Source organism: Macrobrachium rosenbergii, chromosome 43 (genome assembly GCF_040412425.1).
Source record: "Macrobrachium rosenbergii isolate ZJJX-2024 chromosome 43, ASM4041242v1, whole genome shotgun sequence".
NCBI lineage: Eukaryota > Metazoa > Arthropoda > Malacostraca > Decapoda > Palaemonidae > Macrobrachium > Macrobrachium rosenbergii.
This window is the reverse complement of record NC_089783.1, coordinates 38,132,995-38,159,198: the sequence shown is the minus strand read 5'-3', so window position 1 is coordinate 38,159,198 and position 26,204 is coordinate 38,132,995. Positions and strand designations below refer to the sequence as shown.

Below are 26,204 nucleotides of genomic sequence, written 5' to 3'. Positions count from 1 at the left end.
GACACAATTAACTGGCTAACCAACAAATGCGCAAATAGTTATTTGTGACTTAATAAGAAATTTCATCGTAGAATATATTCTGTGATGCACAGCATATTTTCAGTTCCTGTCAACTTCCCACAACGTAATCGGTTCGTAATTATACGTGAGGGTCAGGTGATTTTTTTACTGCCTCTCCAAAGCCATGCTAAAACGAGAATTATAGGCGATAAAACGGCCACAAATCCAGAAAAAAATTACATCTCCGGGAAACCTTAGACATTAAATATAATGTGTGCTGTATTTTCTAGCTGTAAAGCAAGCCAGTGCTAACCAATGAGGGATCCGACTTTGGAGATGCTCATTCTAAAAATCTTCATTGTTCTTAGTTTTGGTTTACGTTGGACTAAATTTAGGTCAAGATTTTTCTTGACAAAGGACTGAAAGAATATACAGTAAATATAATACTATAAATTAGAAGAAAGTTTTCACTGCATGAACAATTCCCACCATGAGGGTAAAAGTTAATAAAACTATATTCTACTGATAAAAGGAACAGTTTATTGATACTAGAACATGGCTCAAGATACCCGCTAGAAATATGTGTCATACAAAAAAAGAATATTTTGTTTACAAAGGATTATATATATATATATATATATATATATATATATATATATATATATATATATATATATATATATATATATATATATATATATATATATATATATATATATATTTTACAATCATCATAAATAGTAAAACTTTTATAATAAAAGCTAAGGAAATGAGTCTAACTGAAAACAAAATCCCTTCAATATGAAGAATGTCTGAGTTAAGAAATAAAATCCAAGTTGATATAATGATTTTATTCTCTACAACTCACCAGCCACATGTCTTTCACAATTTCTGTTCAAACACACATACAAAATAATGACTGAGTAGTCCAGTTAATAATAATAATAATAATAATAATAATAATAATAATAATAATAATAATAATAATAATAATAATAATAATAATAATAATAATAATAGCCTACACTGGCAGTTAAAGAATACATCAACAACCAGAAACAATAATCAATATAACCTACACATCCTAAAGGGAAGTTTTCGGGCCAATGGGTCACCAACCATTATTGCAGAAAATGATTTCCCTCTGATATCTCACCTTTTATCAGGTGTTTTTATTAGTACGCTATATTTTCTAGCTGCAAAGCAAGCCAGTGCTAACCAATGAGGGATCCGACTTTGGAGATGCTCATTCTAAAACGCTTTATTGTTCTTAGTTTTTGTTTACGCTGAACTAAATTTAGGTAAAAAATTTTCTTTGCAAAGGACTGAAAGAATAGAAATGTAATAATATAAATTAGAACAAAGTTTTCACTGCATGAACATTTCATACCATGAGTGTAAAAGTTAATAAAACTATATTCTACTGACAAAAGGAACAGTTTACTGATACTAGAAACTGGCTCATGACACCCACTAAAAATATGTGTTATTCTTGAGAAATGAGGATGAACTCTTTGGCGGACTCCACTAAAAATTTGTACAGGTGATCAGGTGCAGGATGCAAAGGGCCTGTGTGAAATTCTGCCACCCATGTTTTCCTGTGCTTTGTCTTTCACAAATCTCCAGCCTTCCTTCCCATAGCTTTAATCCATATAGGTCTGGGTCTTCCAACTCTAATGGCGTTCACAGGAGCCCAGCTAAAATAAACTGTAAGGAGGACATGTCCAAGCCATCCCCATCTTCTGTTGATTGTTATCTCATCTGCATATGGAACTTCCTTACAATTTGCTTATGATATCATTTCCCAACTTTTCCTGCCATATTCTTCTGGAAATTTTATCTTAAAATTAGCAGAAACTTTGGTAGTTTCATTGTCACACCAAGGTTCATGCTCATACAGCAATTAAGACCAAATTAGACTCATGAATAATCTTACGTTTTCAGTCAATTCATTCTACCTTATTTCCAAATCTTATTCACTCTCCAGATTGTTTGATTTAAGTTTTAGTCTTAAACTAAATTCCAACTCAAGAGACCCTGTACTAAATATCAGTCTCATTAATCCTTTTTTCCTTCAATGTTATGTCGTCTTACGTTCATATCCTGTCTTTATTATCTGTTTTTCCTATTATTGAGTTCCATCTCTAAATATATGATGCGCTCGGTTAAGCAACATTGGTGAATCCTATAGTGTTTAGCATTGTCTGCACATACTATGCATCAATTTTGTCATTATTTCAATATAAGCATTCACTTTCGTCGTAAACTATTTTTCCATTACAAAATCTAAAAGGAGGGCCAAAAATAAAGGTGAAATAACATTCCCACGTAGCACTTCATGACTGTATTACTACAAATTCATTTGACATAAAACGACTCAAATTATCCTTACGAGCAATGTCCATGTGGTTTCGAAGTCCAGCCAATCAAACTGTAGTGCACCAACTACTTTAATTTTTTTTTAATAAAATCTGCTGTTACAAATAGTGAATGGTTAAAGTACAGCATTTTCGTTTTATCAAATGAAAATAATTTAAATAGTATATTTTTCCTCATGTAAGAAGTTGTTTCTTCACTGATGCATAGAATAGACTATATTATAAGAAACATTCAAACATTTTACAGCAATAAAACTGAAAACCAGTCTTAAACAACAGAAGAGACTGTCCTTAGCATTTCCAAAATTTCATGATTTTGTCAAGTTTGGTGAGGATATATTTCTTCTTACAGGAAAACTTAGCATATAAAATTTTTAAAATGCAAACATATCCAAAGACAATGATAAGATGCTCAACTGACAAGGCTCTTCTATCATTTAATGTTTCTAATAAAACTTAATATTAGTCAAATAGTTGGGATGATAATGTTAGAAACTGCATGATTCTGGAAGAATATAAAATTAGCATGAGTAACGTACCTATAACTCTATGGAAATAATGATTATAGAGTATGGTAGATAAATTACTAGGGAATAGAAAAGACTACTTTAGAACCAGTCTTATGGAAATAATGAAAGGGATGAAACTCAAAAAGAAATGAGTTAGTTTGATCTCTTGGTAATGAAGAAAAATTCCCATGAAAAAAAAGAAGGCATTAATATTGAAGGTAAATGAAACCCCAAAACATTCTTATAACCAATCATATGACTAATTTTCATGTAACAAAAGAAGCAAAAAATTTTTAATTTACACCACTTTCAGATGGTGTACCAGTTATGGTTACAAAGCAAAACTGATCTATATTAAGCAGGCGAGTTAGAAGCTAGTTCACTCTTGTTCCCAGATGAGTCTAGCTGTTGCATTTCCTGTAAAGAAATGCAACATATAATTTTGCAGATATCAGAAGTTTCAGAATGCAAAAAGCAAATCTAAACAGTATCAATGATAATTCTATCTGGCAATATAAGGGTAAGGTCAATGCAACACTGATGTTCTTAAAAAAAAAAAAATTAAAGATAGTGATATGACACAACAAAGGAACACAAATGAGGAGTGAATGTAAAGAAACATTGCAGATATTTGAAATATATAGTCACTATCCCTCACAACCAGGCCAAGTGCAGCTGTGCAAGCTTCAAGATTTGACAAGCCAGAGGTAAAGTGGCTTACAGGGATATCACAAGAAAGTCCTTAGGAAGGTCATCCATGAAAGGAGTACCGACTAATAGAATGAATTGTCAATGAAAAACAATGACTCTTTATTGGGCATGTTTTTCATCTAACACCAAAAGATGTGCTCCACAGATCATCTCCAGGAGTCAAAAGGAAAATCAGAAGCTTATTCATATTAACTGATAATTTGCCAGAGAACACAGATTTTTCATATTCTCTTGACATAGGATTGTACCAGATTACTGGCTAATTATTAATGTGGGTAAAAAATCGCAAAATATTGCAATTTTCTTCCATTATAGCAATGTTGCAAACAAAGTAAAAATTTCCAAAATAGTAAGGGCTCTATGCTTAATCATTTTTCATAGTCTGTTGGCCTCTTTTTCAGACACTGGAAAATGTTCACTTATTTTCTAAGCTTATTTTTTCAATCACAGTAATTACTGTAATAAAATCTAATTTCTACTTATTTCCTTTCTTTCTCTTCACCTAAACCATAGTCCATGGAGTAAAATCTTCAGTAAGAAGAGATGACTCCACACACGGATAATGATAACTTAATTTTTCCTTTTACCTACATTACAGTCCAACTCTTTGATATAAATAGAAATTCTGTTGAAATGGGTAGTCATAAGTTAGTAAAGACACCAGTAACAAGGGCATTTGTTGTAAAAAAGTATTTTTAACATTGCTGGACTACATTGTACTATTTCTGTTCATGGTAATCAAGACTGGCTCATCATTTCATTGAGCAAGATTCCTCTCCAGTAAGGAATAATTTGAATCCCAGTCTGCTATAGGTTATGGATCCATAAAACGAATTTCTCTTTGCCAAAAATCTATGCTCTATTCACCGCTATTTCAGAAAAACACTTGAAAATTAGTAATTGATTTCTGAATTGTACAGGGTTACAAAACATAAAAGTGTCATGCCCAGTAGAATTATTACTTATCCAATATAAAAGATGATGGTAATTTGTACCGGGAACTGTAGCTCCAAATGATTTAAAGAATGCAGCACATAGATTATAGGTCATGTCCAATAATAACCATGCAGAGGATGTTGCCAAGGTTTTATTGGTTCCTTACCAATACCAAACATCCTAGCTGCCTCTGCCACTTTATTTTCACCCATTCCAAATGCCCTTTAGTTCCCTGTTGTCAGTAATGTGTACCTAGGGCTGAAGTTATAAGCTCAAAAGCTTGAAGACTGCCTTCATCAATGTTTGCTATGAAAGTTAGCCTCTCTGTCAATGATAGTACTTGCGTATCTGGGTTATTTTGGAAAACATCCCATCTACTTCATAGAGAAAATACTTTTCTCAGTGTTTTACCTACTGTCCAATGGCGCCATTAGTCAACCAACCTTATTATCATCTAACCCACTAACCAGTTTCATCTCATCTAACTGTAAGTGGCCATCATGTGTTTAGACTGACTGATTTCTGTGTGAATTGTCACGACCAAGAAATTCCGTGACTGTCTGGCTGTAAAAACCTTCATCCAAGTATAAACAGTACTGGGCTGGCCAGGCACCCAATGGCTGGAACTTTGTGAATCATTGTGGTGTACAGCATCCTGTCCTTTTGAGCTGTATACATAAAAATCTACCAACTGGAGTTCTTCCAAATACTAAAACTGATATTCTAGAGCTATTCTCTACCAACTGGAGTTCTTCCAAATACTAAACCTGATATTCTAGAGCTATACTTCCTTGCATGATCAGTCTGTAATCAGAGAGGTTTACAAACCACACTTGCATCCCATGACTTTCTCTACAACATAACTCTGCTCTACCCACTCCAGTTTAATGCTCTCTATATCACGGACAAGAGTTTCATGGCTAAATTACCATATTTCTATCACCAAGTCCATATGTCCCTCGTCTGTCATGCTGACAAATATGATTTTTTGAAAATTGGACATCCCATAACTGGGAAGCAATGCTTATCTCAAAGTGTGCTGTGGTTTTTCTATCCATTATTTTGATACTGTGGTATATGAGCTACCTTTCCAGGTCTCAATGACCATTGCCTATTTAGCAGTATGATTATACCTCGAGAACCTGTATCCATGCCACTCTGTACCTAGGTGCCAGGGTGTGCATACCTCTCAGGAACCTAAATCTCTGTCCTTTGTGTAAAGGTTGTGCTGGTGAATGATGCCACACACCATCCCAGGCTAATAACTTCATATATCAGAGAAAAACCTCCTATTCTAAATAGTTTAATAATTAGATACTCTAAAAAGCACAAATTGTGCACCAAACAAAACGTTTGCAATATTAAAACAAAGAAATGTTAAGCAAAATATTTCCTTGACATACTAAACCAAGAATATATCTGATTCACTTTCCTAAACGTTTGATGTAAAGGTCATGAAATACTTCCAACACATTTGCATTTTTTGGCATGAAAATTAATTTGAAAATCAATAGAGTTCTGGGAAGTTACAACACAAAATTTAGGGGTAATAAATATCTAAACATACACACCATAAAATTCATTCAATGCTAAGATATTTGTGATGAAGTGAGTATAATGTTCCCTATTATGACTTTCCCTAGTACTGTACATTATTTTAGTCCACTCTTAATGTGTGGCTACTATTATACTGCACAAGGTATTTAATTTAAGTGAAATAAGAGGTGCTCTTTTTTTGCATCAATATGTTAGTGTGTGAAAAAGTTTGTCACTAATATCACAGTATAATTTTTAAATGGAAAAAAAGGTTTGCTTGCTAGGCATGCTAGCTAAAGATACCTTCAACAATCGTTTTCAAAGTCAAATGGCTGTTTTGATCAAGGCAGTACAAAACTTAGAAGTTCATGACATTTACATTCTTTGCAACTATCTCAGCATTTGGTCAAATTACTTCAACTGGACAAACTAACAGATCTCTGCTTTACCTACTTGAGTTTCTCTCCATATAAGGTACTGATGATCTCTTGTAGAAAATAAGCATTATTCACCTCATCCAACTGATCCAAGTTTCTTCAATAAATCTTCTAAAATGTAGGAATCCTTGCTTCCAGTGTTCTTTGTAGATTCTTGCAATCTGAAAAAAAAAAATTTTTTTTTGGTGATTTGATTTCACAGCCGTTTTCATCTGTTTTTCTATATCAAACCAAGCTCATCTGAGCCAAGAGTCAATAACTAAGGCATTTCACAAAACACTGGTATATAATACATAGCAATGATTGTTTTGATACTGAATATCTTGCTATGTTAGATCTGTTTATTTTGTACTACACTGTACCACCCAAAAAAATGAAATGTCATTGTCTATAAATTTCTTAACTGTCAAGCATACCCAGTGATAAAAAAAATAGCTTATGCTCTTATTGTGTTTAAAGACACTAGTATTGTAATCTGTACTGTATTTACAATACACAAAATAAATGTTGATCCAGTTCTTGCCTTAGTAGATTGCCAGTGAAGCTCACTTATTATGTATATGATCATGTACTTCAATACAGTATGTAATCTGGTAGAAAATAATCAAGACCATTACAACAGCCCAATCTTATGATTACCAAGGATGTAAAGGGAGTTTAGTGAGTCTTCTTATATATTTCTTTGTGACAGCCACACTTCATGAAAATAATTGCCTTTTCACTACAAATAGTGCTTGATATGTCATGTTGAGGTACACATCAGTTAATATTTCTAAGCCTCTAGGTCTCTATTTATGTAAACCTTGTAGAATTACTTTTCACTATTTTGAAATCAGGCATTCTGAATTTTTTTTTTTTTACAATCTTTTTTATTGTTTCATTTCTTTCCATTTTTTTCCTGTACAGTTAAACCAAGGTTTGGCTGCCAGGTTCAGCATTGCCCTCCTTCTGCATGGCATATCAATATGTGTCAGTTATCTCCTAAATCTTGTGTAAGAATAACCCTACCCTGATGACCTGGGAGCAACCAAGTAGGCCAGCATAGTTCTTGCATGAACATCCTGGTGACCAATGGACTATCCATAAAGAAGCAACCTACAGATTGAAAATGGTGCTAAAGTTCTCTTGAGAGAGATTACTGTGCAAAGTTGCCCTCCACTAGCTTGATAGACACAGAATGGTTTTTGAGTTAATCCTGGTAATTCAAGACTAACCATACCCATACCTAACAACTGAAAAAGCCATTAATAGACTGAAAATAATTCCTCAGCTCAAGCTTGCTTTTAATTGAGCATGGTTTTAATATCAACCCTGGTAATCCATGGACTGACTACAGTCCATGCTTACCTTAAAAAAATGCACCAAAAGCCTAATTGTGGCATTTAGGCTCTGGCTTCACTCTTTCTCGAGGGCCTGAAGATCATCTCATTAGCACACTTCTTGCACCTGACTCCTGGGGCTAACAGACTACCAGTGGCTGTGCCTACTGCCATAAGAAAATCTGGCAAGGAAACATTCACAGGATGTCTGTGGACGAACAAACTGGTTCTAAAGAGTGGCTATACAATTCTGTCTCCACAGCATCACAAGTTCAGCAAAGAAGCTCAACTATGTTTCTCAAGTAGGTTTCAGATGTCCTCTTGCCCTCACCTATGTGCGACAAGTTCGCGATTTGCTGAACACTTCAGTGGGGAACAAAATGGACAGACCATCCTGGCATGGACTCAAATCCCTCCATATTCTACCAGAACTTGATGCTGATGGAAGACCCATGAAAGTAAACCTGGTAAGGGAATAACACATTTGTTGCCTTCCAACTAACATCCAGGCCATCCTTCCCAAGGCTGAAGGCATCCCCATGGCAAACCTGTTAAATAAGGCAGAGAAGTTGCTGGAAGAATCCAGGGCCTTGCAACACACTTCCAGTACTATCTGTGAGGCCAGGGACTTCCAGGACAAGACTCAAGCCAATGCTTTGAAGACACGACCATATGAGCAGTGACACCTGTCATCTGCATGTGCCACCATAAATTTGATTAAGTACTAAGGAACTGTGACCCTGAATGCATTTAGGAAAAAAATCGAGCAGGCTGCCACCTAGAAAAAAAATGGTGGCTGCCACAACCCCAGCATATGACCACTCCACCAGACTTTACATCACCAACCAGCCTCCAGCAGGATGTTCCAGGGGAACACAGGTGCTTTCAAGTCCACACTGCCCATGACGAAAGAGGACTACTGGATGCCCCTGAACAGCAGCTTATTTCTAGTGGGTAAGAACAGCAGCCCCATACCATCATGCAACCACTGGACCATCACCCTTCATCTAATGAAAAACTTACTAGTGAGACTTCAACAATGTTGACATCCAGATGCTGTTGCTTAGCACAGACTGCATTAGACACTACGTATTGCTAGTAGATGTTGCCTTCTCCCAGATGATGCCACTCAAAACTGGATACAAGCAGCTGGCTGTCTCTTTGGTAGTCTCTGCAGCCCTGCATCCCCTCCTACAAGAGTTCCCAATATGCTCAAGTCTGAACTCAAACAAACTCCTTGGATACCAGCAAAGCATGGCATATAGTACCACCATATGAAGATGACAGGCTCCTGCCTTACTCAAAATTACACTACCTATCTCAGAGAAAATGTCTGCTATGAAGAAGTGTTAGAGGGAATGAAACAGATGGCCTTTGCAGATAGCATCTAGCCCTTGAGGCTCCCCACTCCATAAGGTGAAGAAATTGGATGGCTCTTGGCAAGTAAGTACCACTTGTAAGGGTTGTGGCAGCCACTTATTTTCTTGGATGGCTGTCTTGCTCATTTTTTTTTTTAACTGCATCTAGGGTTGCAGTTCTGGGCTACCTTCCCAAATTCGTGATGGCATATGCAGACCACAGGTGAATGTAGGTGCCCCGTTTGCCCCAGCTTGAATGCACATGTGTGCACATAATTGCTTTTTGTGTCATTGTCTTATCTGTCTTCGCTGGAGGCCTTCTTCAATAGCTGTGTCTGATGTCTGCTCAGATGTTTGTTGGCAAGCATCATAACCATATTTCCCTTGCCAGGTTGACCTTCCTCAGCTTCCCCTCTGTGTAGAGTTCTTGAAATGTCAGGTGTCCTATGTTCATCCCAGGAAGTTCTTCCCATCATGTCTCCTAGTGGTGTGTTTAGCAAGTTGAAGGACAGTTGTGTGGGTGGATGGTGTAGGAATACAATATTATATTCGATTAGGAACTTATGTAGGTCCTTGTTATTGATCCTCCCACTGCATGTGTCTAGCTGGCAAAAGATACAAGGGAAGGAGGGCATCTAGGATTGCTTCGAGGATGTAATCCACCTTTTGGATAGAGGGCATTTTGGAAACAGAATTTTACTTCTGCTCTCCAGAACCAGACTGATGGTTCAGTTAGAAAGAGGGAGGGAAGGTGGAAGGTAACAGCATTATGTTTGCTACTTCATCTGTGGACTTCATGTAGTATTTTTTTCCTTGTGCTATAGTTGGTCTGTTATTTGTCAGGGGGTTATGTAAGAACCATGCACAGGTCAGCTGTGGTATTGTTCTAAGCTTTGAAGCAGCTGCTCAGTAATATTAAGTGTGTTACTCCTTTCATGATTACTGTACTTTGATACAGATTTGCAAATGGCATTTGTAGCTAAAATGCTGTACAATCAAGTAACTCCTAAATTATTTCAGTACATAACTCAAACTCCACATTTTAGTGTACTGCTAAATCAGATGCTATACCAATGTTCATTAGTATCAACTTTGCACAATAATCATACAAAACATATCACAATGCTTTTAGGGAAGCTATTTTTGTCTCAGTTAACTGCTGTATATGGATCAATATCACAACGTCCAAAGCAAAGTATTGTACAAAATGTTAAAGGTTAACTTTTGAAATCTTGAGCTCTTCTGAGCAATTACACAAATAAATGAAATATACAACAATGAAATCATCTCCAAAGTTTCCTTGAAACTAAAGCATTCTCAAAATCCTATACCTGAAAGCATGCAAATTAATTTCAATCCATAATGAGCAAAATAATACAATAGTCTTGTACATTATTAGGTTTGTGTCCCAACTGTTCGCCAAGCTCAACAGCCTTCTAAAAGGCAGTCTTGGTAGGATAATGCAGCCTTGACCTCATCTAAGTTTTAATCACCTTTCTCATTTTTCATGTAAATTATAGATGAAAAATCAAGATTCATAACAGAAGAGCACTTTTCACGTGATTGATGCTTTGTATGAAAATACTGCATTGCATTATAGACAATATCTCACCATAAAATCATTAATCATATTATATGCCATAACCATGTATCTGGGAGACTGTGATTCTGAGTGCCTCAAAGTGTTTGCATATGCCTGTAGGGTTCAGGAGAATACGTAGGGTGTGTCAGGCACCAATGCTTAGGTACCTCTTAGGTGTGTTAATTGTAAGCAAAGCAAGGTATTTAAATCTGGTGAGAGAATCCAGGTGAGGGAAATCAGTAGTTACACTTAATATCCATGATAAATAGTAAATCGTAATCCCAAGGTGACATGAGTGAAAGAGGGAGACAATTATGAGGGAGTGGAATATTATAAATCCCATCATCTTCCCTCACTGGTGATACATTGCCTGTCATGAATACTGTGTCCAGTGGTTACAAGTCAACTCAGTTATAAGAAACATCTCTTGAGTAAAGGTAGTCTGACACTGCCTACAATCAATAACCTAAACTATGTTTAAAATGACGAAAGTAGAGAGGACTTTGTTTTCATGGATTCACACTCTTAACTGCTCAGCCACACCATCTGACACATTACTGGTAGCTCTGGGAATATGTTATCCTAAACAACAGTACACCATGTTCTTAGCAGTGTTGTCAACTTATCAAAAAAAAAAAAGCTGCTCATTCTAAGTATATTTGAATATCTTATTGGTTAATTTTAAACAGCACTGCAGACAGTGGGAAATCTGGTGGGTTTTGAATGACTTTGTTGGTAAGTCTGAACCATGGCTGAATTAACAAACAAACTAAAAATGGAGGAGTAAAATTACCATACTTATGATATTACTAAATATATAAACTTCTCTGATGATGATCTTTCTCTGAGGTAACAGGTGCCGGTTGCCTCTCTGGCAATGGTTACTGCCTTTTGCCTCTTTGATGTTACTGCAGAAGTCACTGGCAAAGATGCATTATGGAAGAAAAGCAATGAGGAAGAGATAGTGTAAAGTGCACAATTGCCTCCTCTTAGCAAAGATCGCACTACCCTTGAAGAAGAAAGCTTGACTACTTTTCGTTGGCTGGTGACCCATGGTGATGAGGAATGATTCCAACAAACAATCACTCTCCCCCGCAGAATCTCGAGGCCAAAGAAACTTATGAGGAAGACTCAAAGTGGGGGGAAATTGAATCTCTATCCATACAGTGACCATTGTTGAGTCTTCAGGAGTTGGGTGATCATCTGTGACTAGGACCAGGAAGAGGAATGTCTTTAAGCCACAGATCCAACACAGCTGGAGGTTCAAATTTAGTGAAAGTTGAACAATCAGTCTTTATCAGTGAAGGGTTTATCATTGGTTTAGAAGTCACTGGTACAGTCATGATAACTGCAAGAGGAGTGGTCATTACAAGAAACAATACTTCAGTCACATAAATTATTTGCATCGGCTGTGTCACCATTAAGTCATTCATTGATGAAACCAGTCTACTCCAAACAGCCACATGCAAGGCATCATATGGTATGGACTTAGCCATTTGACTGGTTTTGAAACACTGAGATTATCAGATAAGGCATGTGTGCAGCACTCATGGAAGATAAAAGAGTAGTTATGAACTTGGGCATGCTGGCCAGCAGACAGTGAGGGTGCAGGCAGAACACCCAAAAAGTGGACAGTGATAAACATCCAAGGACTAGCACTCTGTCACCATAACCAGATGGCAAAGATAACCATGTTGATGACATGTGGGGCAAAGTAATACATCAAGAATATCTCATCTTACATCTCCTGTATACCTATCTTACTGGTGATAACAGGCAAATGTACTTGTTCATGACAGCTGCTGCAAATGAGGTTCGGGTCTCTGTTGAGACAGTTTATTAAGGCAAGAAAGGCCTTACCTGGGAGGCCTTGGCAGTTATGATGCTGCATAGCAAAAGAACATGAAAACATACAAAATCCAGCCTTAGTAAAAACACAACAGTCAGTGTGGAAAAGCTGAAAACATAAAAACCTTATTTCACATGGAAGCAGGGATGAGCAATGGGATCAGTGAACAGATATGTGGAAGGTGACGGAGACAAACTACCTAAAAGGTACTGAAGGGATTATAATAAAACAAATATCAGTACCTGTAAATGAATATATGAAAAACATTTGTATGACCAACTTATTTCATATCAAGAGAAAGGATAGTTATAGTTTCTGAAACCAACCTAATTTCTTTTTATAATGCAAATCTCAATGACCAAAGATGCCAAAGACCAAAAATTCACTATTTCTTCACAAAAGGAGATATCATGGGTCCTGCATGCCATAAATTTCTAAATCCTGCTTGTAAAAATATATAAGCAATCACTTTTCTCATAGAAATAGAGATTTATGGACCAAATATCCATTGATCATAGACATTTTATATAGAAAACTAATTTAAAATTAACTCACCTGAATCCACGTCAAAAACAAAATCCTCTCTAAAGAATTACTATGTTACCAGACCAAAAGTCCATGGAATATTCCTTCATGAAATGAAGTTTGTCTGGTGATGTATTTCTTTAAATTCCTTTTGTAAAGACTGTAGTCTTATATCTGCCACATGAAAACTTACCTCTGGTCCACGATACGTCTGAAAGAGAAATTCAGTTGATAAAGACTGAAATATCTACAATTTATTTATGAATATTAACAGTTAACAAAAGAGGTATGGAATATTTCATGATACTGTATTAATATGTAACTCCTGATTGTGTAATCAGAATCAGAAATTCTGTATATGAACAGTTAAACAGATTAACCTTTTAATTAAAAATCTAAAATCTGACACATAAAATTTTTATGGAGAATATTATTAATGACAATTTTCTAACTTACCTGAATGACTCGAAATGAACATTTATCCAAAGCTACTTCCACAGCAAGAAACTCCATTGTAAGTTTTGAAAAGAACATTTCTCTTTGATTACATATAACATATTTCCTTTGTATTAGGCTAACAGATCTTGAAATTATGCTTTCTGCTGGTTCCAAAACCCTGAAAATTAAAATAAGTATGAAATAATAATCATATGATAACAGCAAAAAACAGTTGATATATAAAAGTTAGTCAGTAAAACTAATTAACGAAAGTTAAAGACAAATGAGGAAATTATATTTTCTAAAGCCATTCTAAAGTGCAGGCACAATTACAAAAACCTCACTCTGCATCAAAGGCAGTGTCAGAATTTTTGTTCTCTTTAAAACATGTAATCCCTACCTCCTGTCAGAGATAAGTGACATCCTCAACCCATGGGCAATTTTGAAATCCTGTTTAAGGGCATATTAAAGGCATTAGCTTTTCGTGAACATGTAGAAATAAAATAAATATGAGGAATAGTCAATATTTCATATGCCAATGAAAAAAAACAATAACCTTAAACATACATAACTTACCTAAATTCATCTTACAATACAAAAAACCTACCAAAACAAACAGTTTTGTACCATGGTTAAACTTCCACAATATTCCTTACAAAAATGAGAGAAACCATTTTCCATTTTCTATTTATATTCCTTTTAAAAGCTGCAGTTCCCCTGAAGTGTTGCATCTACTGCATGATGTACTTGATAGCTGTTAAAAGTAAAAAGATATGCAAATAAGAAAACTTACCCAGCTGAGAATATTTTTGAACATCAACATGACAAAAAAAAACCTGATTTCAAGAACTCACCTGAAAGAATTGTAGGAATGTAAAGTTACAAACATTTAAAAAGATCCTGTGTTCCCGGCATATAATCATATTCAAAATCATTAAAGCTAAAATTTCTCATATAAAAAGTAGCCAAGTAGAGATGACTGAAAAAGACAACCAAAAGTTTATGCTTCACAGGTATTTCTAAATTAAATATGTAGAGCTCAACTGAATTGATTTTAAAATGAGTGACCTACCTAGAGGAACTCCACTGCTATCCAAAATTTTCTCATTATTCTTGCTCATGCGACTTTGCTACTTTGGCAATACAGTATATTCTCAAGCTTTACATAAGAATGCAACTTTGCTTCATAAACCTTTCATGATAACAGTTTTTGTCATAATTATCAGAAATTAACAAAACATTAAGTATTATAGGGCATTTCAAAGTCTCAATATGTACATGATTAAGAAAAAGGAAAGTTATCTGATTTCTATACCTTGCCTGCAGGGACTGTGAAAATATGCTCGAAAAATCTACAAAGTGCCAGTCCCATCAAGAGCTTTTTTTCTTGTTACAGAAGAAAATATCAAATAAATTTGCTACAAGATCTCTCAAACTGGAAATCAATACGCAGAAGAATATTAAATAGGATATGCTAACATTGCATATGCAAAAATTGGTGTGTCAAACTAGTTTAAAATAAAAGAAATGTCATAATTAAAAGAAACATTTTTATAAGAAACCACGTTCCCCTTGTACAGTGAAGACTTACCTTAAAGGGTATTTGTAGCACCAATTAACTGCAATTTTCTTCATAAATACATTATGAGATCCATAAACACCATAGACTAAGGAAGTACCATGTCCTAAACGTATGTTGCCCTTGGGTAACCTGTTTATAAACATTAAATGGATTAATTTTCTCATATAAAAATTTAAAATATATGGAGTAAAATTTCATATACTGTATGAAAATATTTTTGTAAATAACTTACTGTATTTAAATCTGAACATAGCAGGATGTTTCTCGAAAGGATAAACTTACCCAAGAATCTGTATAATACTACTGTATACCAAAAATGATGTGTGACCAGTGATATATTTCAAGGGATGTTCATGAAAGGGTATACCTAGTTTCACTCCAGGTCTCATGTCCACTTCAATATTGTACCACTGGTTCATCTTTCTTGCCAAACATCAGCCTGCTGACAAACAAATTATTATTTTATGTACAGATATAAACACATGAAATTTTAACAACTTTTAAATAATAATTTTAAAAACTTCAAAAACTTTAGAAAAAACTCTAAATTTATAGGACTCACTAGGAAAGACTTGCATGTATAAATACTTACAAAAATTACATGAAGTATCAACTCCTTCCAGAGCTTCATTTCAGAAGATGACGCCATCCAGTCTTGGGATATGAATTAACATACTTCTTCATGGATCTTGAAATGGTGTGAATAGAAAAAAAATTAGTAGGTGCAAAAGTATGAAACTGAGGAGGAATTGTTTTCGTACAGATATGTTGTTATGGCAGTCAAACCCAGCCCAAAAAACTATAAGTACCAAGAAGTTTCAGTATTCCTCAGACACAAGTTTTATGAGATCTTTTGAAACAGTAACATGGTGAAGTATCATGGACCTTATCCTTTAAAAGTTTGTGTATGAAAATATTAGTAAATAATATTTTTTCATACAAACAGCTAGAGGTGAATAAACAAAATATAAAAAAAAACACTAGAAATTCATATATCAAGGATATCTTTACAGGTAAAATTCAAGCTTATAGATATGAATTACCTATATGCCTTCTAATAAGAAGGCCTACCAAAAGAAAATTTAAAACTGCTATTCAAAGTCTTGAAAATTACTTGGTCACATGTTGAATTGAGATTTCCTTAGAAGTCTGAAGTTTCCCTTCACTGTGGCATACAACAGGTAACAGAAAGAGCTGCTCTGAATTTTGGGATTTACCTGAAAGGAATGTAAAATTACTCCTAAGGGCAAGTTCCATTTAAATTTTTCTCAAACAAACAGTTGGCAGCAAATGATTTAAAAATTAGATAATAATCAAAATTTTAACATTATAAAAAAAAAAAACGGTGCTTGAAATCCTGTGAACTTACCTGAATCAGTTTCAGAAAGGAAAACCTACCAACATAAGTGAATACCACCTTGTGGAAAATTTAAAACTGCTATTCCAAGTCTTGAAAATTACTTTGTCACATGCTGAATTGAGATTTCTTTAAAAGCCTGAGGTTTCCCTTCACTATGGCATACAACAGGTAACAGAAAGAGCAGCTCTGAATTTTGGAATGTACCTGAAAGGCATGTAAAATTACTCGTAAGGGCAAATTCCATTTAAGTTTTTCACAAATAAACAGTTGGCAAAGATTTAAAAATTAGAAAATGACTGAAATTTTAACAACATTATTACAAAAAAAAACTGTGCTTGAAATTCTGCGAACTTACCTGAATCAGTTTCAAAAAGGAAAACCTACCAACATCAGTGAATACCATCATCTGAAAAATTCCAAATAATTCTTCTCTGCCTTGTTTGGTGATCCTTTAACACAAGAAGGAAGCTCCTTGTCTCCAGCATCCGATCACCTCCCTGGCATTGTTTAGTGAACCTTCGATTCAAAGGGGAAGCTCCAGTCATCTCCACAGCCTTAACCTTTGATCCTTCATCTCAAGGGGGAAGTTCCACGTCTCCAACAACTGATCAGCTCCAAGGCATTGTCATCTCGACCAAAGGGGAAAGTTTGTCTCCAGCATCCAGTCATCTCCACAGCCTTGTCCAGTAATCCTTCGACATGGGGGAAGTTCGTCTCCAGCATCTGGTCAACAACTGATCAGCGTCCAAGGAAGTTGTCTCCAACATCCGGTCATCTCACACCTTGTTCGCCAACCAACTCGGGGGAAGTTCCACATCTCAGCATCCAATCATCTCCAGTGTTGTTCAGCCTTGTGCAGTAACTCCAATCCAGTCATCTCGATCTTCAATGAGGGGGAAGTTCCACGTCTCCAGCATCTGGTCATCTCCACAGCCTTATCCTTCGATCCTTCGTCTCAGGGGAAGTTCCACGTCTCCAACATCCGGTCATCTCCACACCTTGTTCGCCAATCCTTCAACTCGAGGGGGAAGTTCCACATCTCCAGCATCCGGTCATCTCCGTAGTGTTGTTCAGCAATCCTGCAGCTCGAGGGGGAAGTTCCATAACTCCAGCATCCAGTCATCTCCACAGCCTTGTCTAGCAATCCTTCAACATGAGGGGGAAGTTCCACGTCTCCAGCATCTGGTCATCTCCACAGCCTTATCCTTCGATCCTTCGTCTCAAGGGGGAAGTTCCACATCTCCAACATCCGGTCATCTCCACACCTTGTTCGCCAATCCTTCAACTCGAGGGGGAAGTTCCACATCTCCAGCATCCGGTCATCTCCATAGTGTTGTTCAGCAATCCTGCAGCTCGAGGGGGAAGTTCCATAACTCCAGCATCCAGTCATCTCCACAGCCTTACTCGGAGATCTTCAATCCAAGGGGGAAGTTCCACGTCTCCAGCATCTGGTCATCTCCACAGCCTTATCCTTCGATCCTTCGTCTCAAGGGGGAAGTTCCACGTCTCCAACATCCGGTCATCTCCACACCTTGTTCGCCAATCCTTCAACTCGAGGGGGAAGTTCCACATCTCCAGCATCCGGTCATCTCCATAGTGTTGTTCAGCAATCCTGCAGCTCGAGGGGGAAGTTCCATAACTCCAGCATCCAGTCATCTCCACAGCCTTACTCGGAGATCTTCAATCCAAGGGGAAGTTCCACATCTCCAACATCTGGTCATCTCCACTGCCTTATCCCTCAGTCCTTCCACTGAAGGGTGAAGTTCCATCTCAGCATCCAATCATCTCCTCTGCCTTGTTCGACGATCCTTTTACTAAAGGGGAAAGTACCACATCTCCAGCATCCTGTCATCCCCACAGCATTATATGGCAATCCTTCAACTTGAGGGGGAGCTCTACAAATCCAACATCCAATCATGCCCAGAGCCTTATTCAGTGATCCTTCAAACCGAGGGGGAAGTTCCACATCTCCAGCATCCAGTCATCTCTATGGCCTTGTTCAGCAATCCTTCAACTCTGGGGGAAGTTCCATGTCTCCAACATCTGGTCATCTCCACAGCCTTATCGCCAATCCTTTGTCTCAAGGGGATGTTCCACATCTCCAGCATCCGGTCATCTCCACACCTTGTTCAGCGATCCTTGAGCTCGAGGGGAAGTTCCACATCTCCAGCATCCGATCAGCTCCACAGGCATTGACCGTGATCTTCGACCAAAGGGGAAGTTCCTTGTCTCCAACATCCAATCATCTCCCATCCTTATCCAGCAATCCTTCAACATGAAGGGGAAGTTCCATCTCAGCATCCAATCATCTCCACAGCCTTATCCTTCGATCCTTCGTCTCAAGGGGATGTACCACATCTCCAGCATCCGGTCATCCCCACACATTATATGGCAATCCTTCAACTTGAGGGGGAGTTCCACATCTCCAACATCCAATCAGCTCCAAGGCCTTATACCAGTGATCCTTCGACCAAGGGGAAAGTTCCACATCTCCAGCATCCAGTCATCTCTATGGCCTTGTTCAGCAATCCTTCAACTCTGGGGGAAGTTCCATGTCTCCAGCATCTGGTCATCTCCACAGCCTTATCCTTTGATCCTTTGTCTCAAGGGGGATGTTCCACGTCTCCAGCATCCGGTCATCTCCACACCTTGTTCGCCGATCCTTCAACTCGAGGGGGAAGTTCCACATCTCCAGCATCCGATCAGCTCCAAGGCATTGACCGTGATCCTTCGACCAAAGGGGAAAGTTCCTTGTCTCCAGCATCCAATCATCTCCACATCCTTGTCCAGCAATCCTTCAACATGAGAGGGAAGTTCCACGTCTCCAGCATCTGGTCATCTCCACAGCCTTATCCTTTGATCCTTCGTCTCAAGGGGGAAGTTCCACATCTCCAGTATCCGGTCATCTCCACACCTTGTTCGCCGATCCTTCAGCTCGAGGGGGAAGTTCCACATCTCCAGCATCCGATCAGCTCCAAGGCATTGTACCGTGATCCTTCGACCAAAGGGGAAAGTTCCTTGTCTCCAGCATCCAATCATCTCCACATCCTTGTCCAGCAATCCTTCAACATGAGAGGGAAGTTCCACATCTCCAGCATCCGGTCATCTCCATGGTGTTGTTCAGCAATCCTGCAGCTCGAAGGGAAAGTTCCATAACTCCAGCATCCAGTCATCTCCACGGCCTTACTCGGCAATCCTTCAATCCAAGGGGGAAGTTCCACATCTCCAGCATCTGGTCGTCTCCACGGCCTTATCCCTCAATCCTTCCACTGAAGGGTGACGTTCCATCTCAGCATCCAGCCATCTCCTCTGCCTTGTTCGACGATTTTTTTACTCGAGGGAAAAGTTCCACATCTTCAGCATCCTGCCATCTCCACGGCATTATATGGCAATCCTTCAACTTGAGGGGGAGCTCTACATCTCCAACATCCAATCATTTCCGCAGATTTATTCGGTGATCTTTCAACCCGAGGGGGGAAGTTCCACATCTCCAGCATCCAGTCATCTCCATGGCCTTGTTCAGCAATCCTTCAACTCTGGGGAAGTTCCACATCTCCAGCATCTAGTCATCTCCACAGCCTTATCCTTCGATCCTTCATCTCAATGGGAAGTTCCATGTCTCCAGCATCTGGTCACCACACCGTGTTCGTCGATCCTTCAACTCGAGAGGGAAGTTCCACATCTCCAGCATCTGATCAGCTCCAAGGCCTTGTACAGTGATCCTTCAACCAAAGGGGAAAGTCCTTTGTCTCCAGCATCCAATCATCTCCACAGCCTTGTCTAGCAATCCTTCGACATGAGGGGGAAGTTCCACGTCTCCAGCATCCAGTCATCTCCACAGCCTTATCCTTCGATCCTTCGTCTCAAGGGGGAAGTTCCACGTCTCCAGCATCCGGTCATCTCCACACCTTGTTCGCCAATCCTTCAACTCTAGGGGGAAGTTCCACATCTCCAACATCCGATCAGCTCCAAGGCCTTGTACCGTAATCCTTCAACCAAAGTTCCTTGTCTCCAGCATCCAATCATCTCCACAGCCTTGTCTAGCAATCCTTCAACATGAGGGGGAAGTTCCACGTCTCCAGCATCTGGTCATCTCCACAGCCTTATCCTTCGATCCTTCGTCTCAAGGGGGAAGTTCCACATCTCCAGCATCCAATCATCTCCACAGTCTTGTCCAGCAATCCTTTGACATGAAGGGGAAAGTTCAGCAATCCTTGACTTGAGGGGGTAGATCCATGTCTCCAGCCTCCAGTCACTGAAGGGTGAAGTTCCACGTCTCCAGCATATGGTCATCTCGTCAGCATTATGTGACGATCCTTCAACTTGAGGAGAAGTTCCACATCTCCAGTATCCGGTCATCTCCACACCCTTATTCGGTGATTGTTCAGCCCGAGGGAGAAGTTCCACATCTCCAGCATCCAGTCATCTCCACAGCCTTGTTCAGCAATCCAACTCTAGGAAGAAGTTGCACGTTTCCAGCATTTGGTCATCTCCACGGCCTTATCCTTCGACCCTTCGTCTCAAGGGGGAAGTTCCATGTCTCCAGCTTCCGGTCATCGCCAAACCTTACTCGCTGATCCTTTGACTCGAGGGGGAAGTTCCACATCTCCAGCATCTGATCAGCTCCAAGGCCTTGTACCGTGGTTCTGTGACCAAAGGGGAAAGTTCCTTGTCTCCAGCATCCAATCATCTCCACAGCCTTATTCAGCCATCCTTCGACTTAAGGGGGAATGTTCCACCTCTCCAGCATCCAGTCATCTCCATGGTCTTGCTCAGCAATCCTTCACTTCGGGGGGTAGAACCATGTCACCAGCATCCAGTCCCTGAAGTGTGAAGTTCCATATCTCCAGCATCCAGTCATCTCCTCTGCCTTGTTAGCCAATCCTTTTACTTGAGGGGGAAGTTCCATGTCTCCAGCATCCAGTCATCTCCATGGCTTTATATGACAATCCTTCAACTTGAAGGGGAGTTCCACATCTCCAGCATCCTGTCATCTCCACAGCCTTATATGGTGATTCTTCAACCAGAGGGGGTCAACCCGAGGGGGAAGTTCCGCATCTCCAGCATCCAGTCACCTCCATGGCCGTGTTCAGCAATCCTTCAGTTCGAAGGGGAAGTTCCACGTCTCCAGCATCTGGTCATCTCCACATCTTGTTTGCTAATCCTTCAACTCGAGGGGGAAGTTCCACATCTCCAGCATCCGATCAGCTCCAAGGCCTTGTCCAGTGATCCTTCGACCAAAGGGTAAAGTTTCTTGTCTCCAGCATCTCGACATCCTTGTTCAGCAATCCTTCGACTTGAGGAGGAAAGCTCCACGTCTCCAGCATCCAGTCATCTCCATGGCCTTATTCAGCAATTCTTCACTCGACGGGGTAGATCCACGACTCCGGCATTCAGTCATTTCTGCAGCCTTGTTCGGTGATCCTCCAACTCGAGGGGGAAGTTCTACATCTCCTGCGGCCGATCATTCCATGACCTTGTTCAGTAATCCTTCGACCCGAAGGGGAAGTTCCATGTCTCCATCATGCAATCAGCTCCAAAGCCTTGTCCAGTGATGCTTTGACCAAAAGGGGAAGTTCCACTTTCCAGCATCTGATCATTTTCACGACCTTGTTTGGCGATCCTTTGACTTGAGGGGGAAGTTCTACATCTCCTGCAGCCATTCATCTCCATGGCCTTGTTCGACAATCCTTCAACTCGAAGGGGAGGCTCCATTCTCCAGCATCCAATCATTTCCATGACCTTGTTCAGCAGTCTTTCTACTCAAGGGGAAAGGTCCACTTCTCCAGCATCCAATCGTCTCCTATGCCATGTTCAGCAATCCTTTGACTCAAGGGTGAAATTCCATGTCTCCACCATATGATCATCTCCACAACCTTGTTCGGTGATCCTTCGACTTAAGGGGGCTATCCTGTGACTTGAGAGGGAAGTTCCATATCTCCAGCATCCAGTTATCTCTCTGGCCTTGTTTGGTGATCCTTCAACTCTAGAGGGGAGTTCCATGTCTCCAGCATTTGATCATTTCCCTTGCTTTGTTTGGCAATATTTTGCCTCAATAGGGAAATTCCATATCTTCGTCTGTGATCATCTGCTCGGCCTTGTTCGGCAGTCCTTCAACTCGAGTGGGAAGTTCCACATCTCCAGCATGCGATCATCTCCAAGGCCTTGTTTGGTAATCCTTCAACTCATGGAAAGTTCTATATCTCCAGCATCCAATCATCTTCACAGTCTAATTTAGTGATCCTTTGACAAAAGAGGGATGTTCCATATTTTCAGCGCTCAATCACCTTCACGGCCTTGTTTGGTGATCCTTTGACATGAGAGGGAATTCATTTATCCAGCATCCAATCATCATTTCGTTCTAGTTTTATGATCCTTTGACATAAGAGAAAAGTTCACTGCCGTCAGCATCCTATCATCTTCACAGCTTATTTTGGTGATAGCCACAAAAGTGTAGTTCAATGTCTCAGAATCCAGTCATCTTCACGGCTTTGTTTTGTGATCCTTTGACAAAGTAGGGGAGTTCCATGTCCCCAACATGTGATCATCCTTAAAGCCTAGTTTTTTTATTCTTAGACAAGTTCCATGTCCCAAACTTCTGATCATCTTTACTGTCTTGTTTGGTGATTCTTTGCCATAAGAGGGAAGTGCCACGCCTCCTGCATCCAATCATCTTCGTAGCCTTGTTTGGTGATCCTTTGACACAAGAGGGAAGTTCCATATCCCCAACATTCAATCTTCTGCATGGCCTTGATTTGACTCCATAAGGAAGTTTCACATCTCCATCAGCCAGTCAACTTCAGAACCTTGGTGTGTAATCCTTTGACACTATAATAGAGGGAAGTGTCCACATCCCCAGCATCCAATCATCTTCAGAGCCTTGTTGTGTGTCCTGTGACCATAAGAGAGGGAAGTTCAGTGCCCTCAACATCATGTGATCCTTTGACATTGTAACTGAAGGAAGGGCCATGGCCCTAACATTCGATCATCTTCAGAGCCCTGTGTATGAACATATCAAACAGATTAGGTTTCTTGTACAAGAGGTTAAAACTACTGGAAAAAATGTTACAAGTACAAAAGTTTCATGTACCTAAAATTTATTTTACATGAAATAACTGGTCTAAGGTTTGTACAGCTTACCTGAATACGTGACAGTTAATGACCTACCAAAAATGTTCAACACTTCGCCAAAGCTTCCACAATATTTCTTACAAATAGGAGAGGGATAATGAGGATGCTCGTGTGCCAAATACTTCTTACCATGAGTGTTAAAGCCCTGCATACAGAAATAACAAATATTAGTATTTTTTAATATCAAAAGTTTTTCGGTGCGCAAAATATCCCAAGACCTGGAATGAAGATGCTTTCTAAAATCATATGGGACATAGTTTAAAATTTCCATAGAACATCTTTACTAAAAATCTTTATCTCAAAAGTTTGCAAAGTAGAATATTTCAATGCCTTTTGTTCTTTACAAAAATGTGTGATCTGAAGTTAATGTTTGATAATTTATTGACATCACTTATCATATTCAGTGAATGAAGATATGTTTGTGTGTTTAGTTAGTGTCTGTAAGAAAAACTGTGCATATCTGAATGCAAACAATTAAAAAGCAAAATGCATTTCAAATCCAAAAGAAAATTCCTGCCATGAATTTTAGAATTTCCTTCCAGCTACTGCTGATTGTGTATATAGTTACGTACAAGGGACATCATGTGAGATTTAAAAAAAAATATATGTATTACAGTAGTAATACTGTATACTGTATCTCAAATCTAAAATTTTTCTCAATAACTGTGCAGTGACATTTAGTAATACCTCACATGCCACTTTTTATAAGAAACAAATGGAAATATGTTTTTCCTTCTGTCAGAAAAACAAAACACTTGACCAAATATATTGTGTGCACAGTATTCTAGAAGGAATAATTCACTTTTCATCTGCATGAGAGAAACCCTTTCTATCGGCTTTACTTCGGTCCACAAAGTGAGCCCCTCTCTAATTGTTGGTTAGAGTTACAGTTTTATCTACTATTTAGATGAATAACTCTGCTGAATTTAACTGTATTAATCAATGAGTTTAGTAAATACATGGTTTAATGTCAAAATATGAACTTGTGACGGTCAACTATGATATCGCTTTTAGAGAGACCCCTCTCTAAGTACCGATTCTTTGTCTTATCGCATAAATATTTAGGAAAACATTGTAGAATTGAGTGACGTGTATTCAAAAATCTTTATTCAAATGTATTTACTATATATTGGTCCTATCGCTGATTTTTACTAATTCATGTTCGCACGCGCAGTTACACCTGAAGTGGTTTACTGTGTCAGAATATACTTTAAATGCCGGAATTTAGGTTTAATATTAAACTTTTTTCCATTCTGTCCCTCTTAAGTAGGTAACCAATGAACACCAGTTTTGATGGGCGTGACCCTATATGGCAAGGATCTATTCGTCATTGATTTGGTAGATAATTTGTTAGACAGTGACATTATTTTTTTGTTATGATTACATTCTAATCCCGAAGCATTCTTAGCGTATCCATTTTAGAATGCATTACAAGTGTTCGGTATGAAAACTATTTTTATTAGGATGATATGTACCATTTTCACTTTAAATATAGCATGTTATTTCACATGAAAGTTTTCGCCAATTCGTACGCGTAAGTTCCCTCTGGGTTTAAGAATTTTGTCTCTAATAATTCTCCTAGATATTTTTGAATGTTTCTGTTTTGTCTCTTCCCGTCCATCCAATTCTTGATACCTTCTTTATGAGGAAGGGAGAGCGAGGTCGGGGGAGGGGGGCAAGGGACACATGGTATCCCTGGTGTTTATAACTAGGTAGAACTGTGTATTAGCTGCATCAGAAGTCACAATTACAGTTACAGAATTACAATAAAACTTCCCATTACTTTCATACTCCATGACACTGCGACAGCGTATATTCTAAATAATGTAGGATTCAGAATCCGGCCTTATGGTACTCCCTTGACATTTTTTTTTTTGTGATAAGTTATCCAAGTCAGGCAACTCACAGGCAGTTTTTGGGCATCATGAACGACCATCCATTCCAAGACTTGTATTATATACTCTAGAGTACTGTAGTTTATGATACTAAAGTACTTGAGTGAAGGATAGCACACTATAACTCTGGCTACAAAAGGCTGAGACTCGAAGGTGATTAGCACTGCTGCCATATTTTCTTAAACCCGTTCAAACTCTTCAGGCAAAAGGGTGATAATTTGGTAGATTTGGCAGTTTTTTTGAGCGGCGCTGCCATTTCCCCGTGTATAGATGACTAAGGGAAGTGACCACGGGTCACAATAATAAGAGGACTGTCTGTCACATCCCTCCATTTATCAGTACAAAAGCAAAACACGAAGATCAAAACATTATACCTGGACCTTGCTTCACATTTTTCAAATTCCTCAATACAAAATTTAATTAAATATATATATATATATATATATATATATATATATATATATATATATATATATATATATATATATATATATATATATAAAGTGACTTCATTTGAAATATATACACATGCATACATTACTTAAAAATAAAGTCACTTGCAAATTGAAGCAAATAGCTGGACAGTACGCTCGGATATGTCCACTCTCAGGATTAACCTTAATCTCGAGGTTAATCCTGAAAATGCACCTTTTTGGAT

The 26,204-nt window shown here is 38.5% G+C and overlaps 1 protein-coding gene across 15 annotated transcripts; it reads right to left on the bottom strand.

Moving 5' to 3' along the window:
• Positions 1 to 1,480: 1,480 nt before the first annotated feature.
• On the bottom strand, positions 1,481 to 24,050 carry LOC136828797 (uncharacterized). Of its 15 annotated transcripts, none has more exons than XM_067087031.1 (10): positions 16,275 to 17,131; positions 15,753 to 15,848; positions 15,443 to 15,599; positions 15,170 to 15,289; positions 14,155 to 14,332; positions 13,979 to 14,028; positions 13,597 to 13,756; positions 13,334 to 13,351; positions 6,524 to 6,668; positions 1,481 to 3,304 (listed from the first exon to the last, which is right to left on the bottom strand). In XM_067087031.1, exons 3-5 carry the CDS (start codon positions 15,577 to 15,579, stop codon positions 14,278 to 14,280), a joined length of 312 nt encoding a protein of 103 aa, XP_066943132.1. In that variant the 5' UTR covers positions 15,580 to 15,599; positions 15,753 to 15,848; positions 16,275 to 17,131; the 3' UTR covers positions 1,481 to 3,304; positions 6,524 to 6,668; positions 13,334 to 13,351; positions 13,597 to 13,756; positions 13,979 to 14,028; positions 14,155 to 14,277. The 15 variants fall into 15 exon arrangements, with proteins under 15 accessions (XP_066943132.1, XP_066943126.1, XP_066943125.1 ...); XM_067087025.1 differs by having other exon boundaries at positions 13,979 to 14,332; positions 16,204 to 16,377; positions 16,530 to 17,131; XM_067087024.1 differs by having other exon boundaries at positions 13,979 to 14,332; positions 16,275 to 16,377; positions 16,530 to 17,131.
• Positions 24,051 to 26,204: the final 2,154 nt, after the last annotated feature.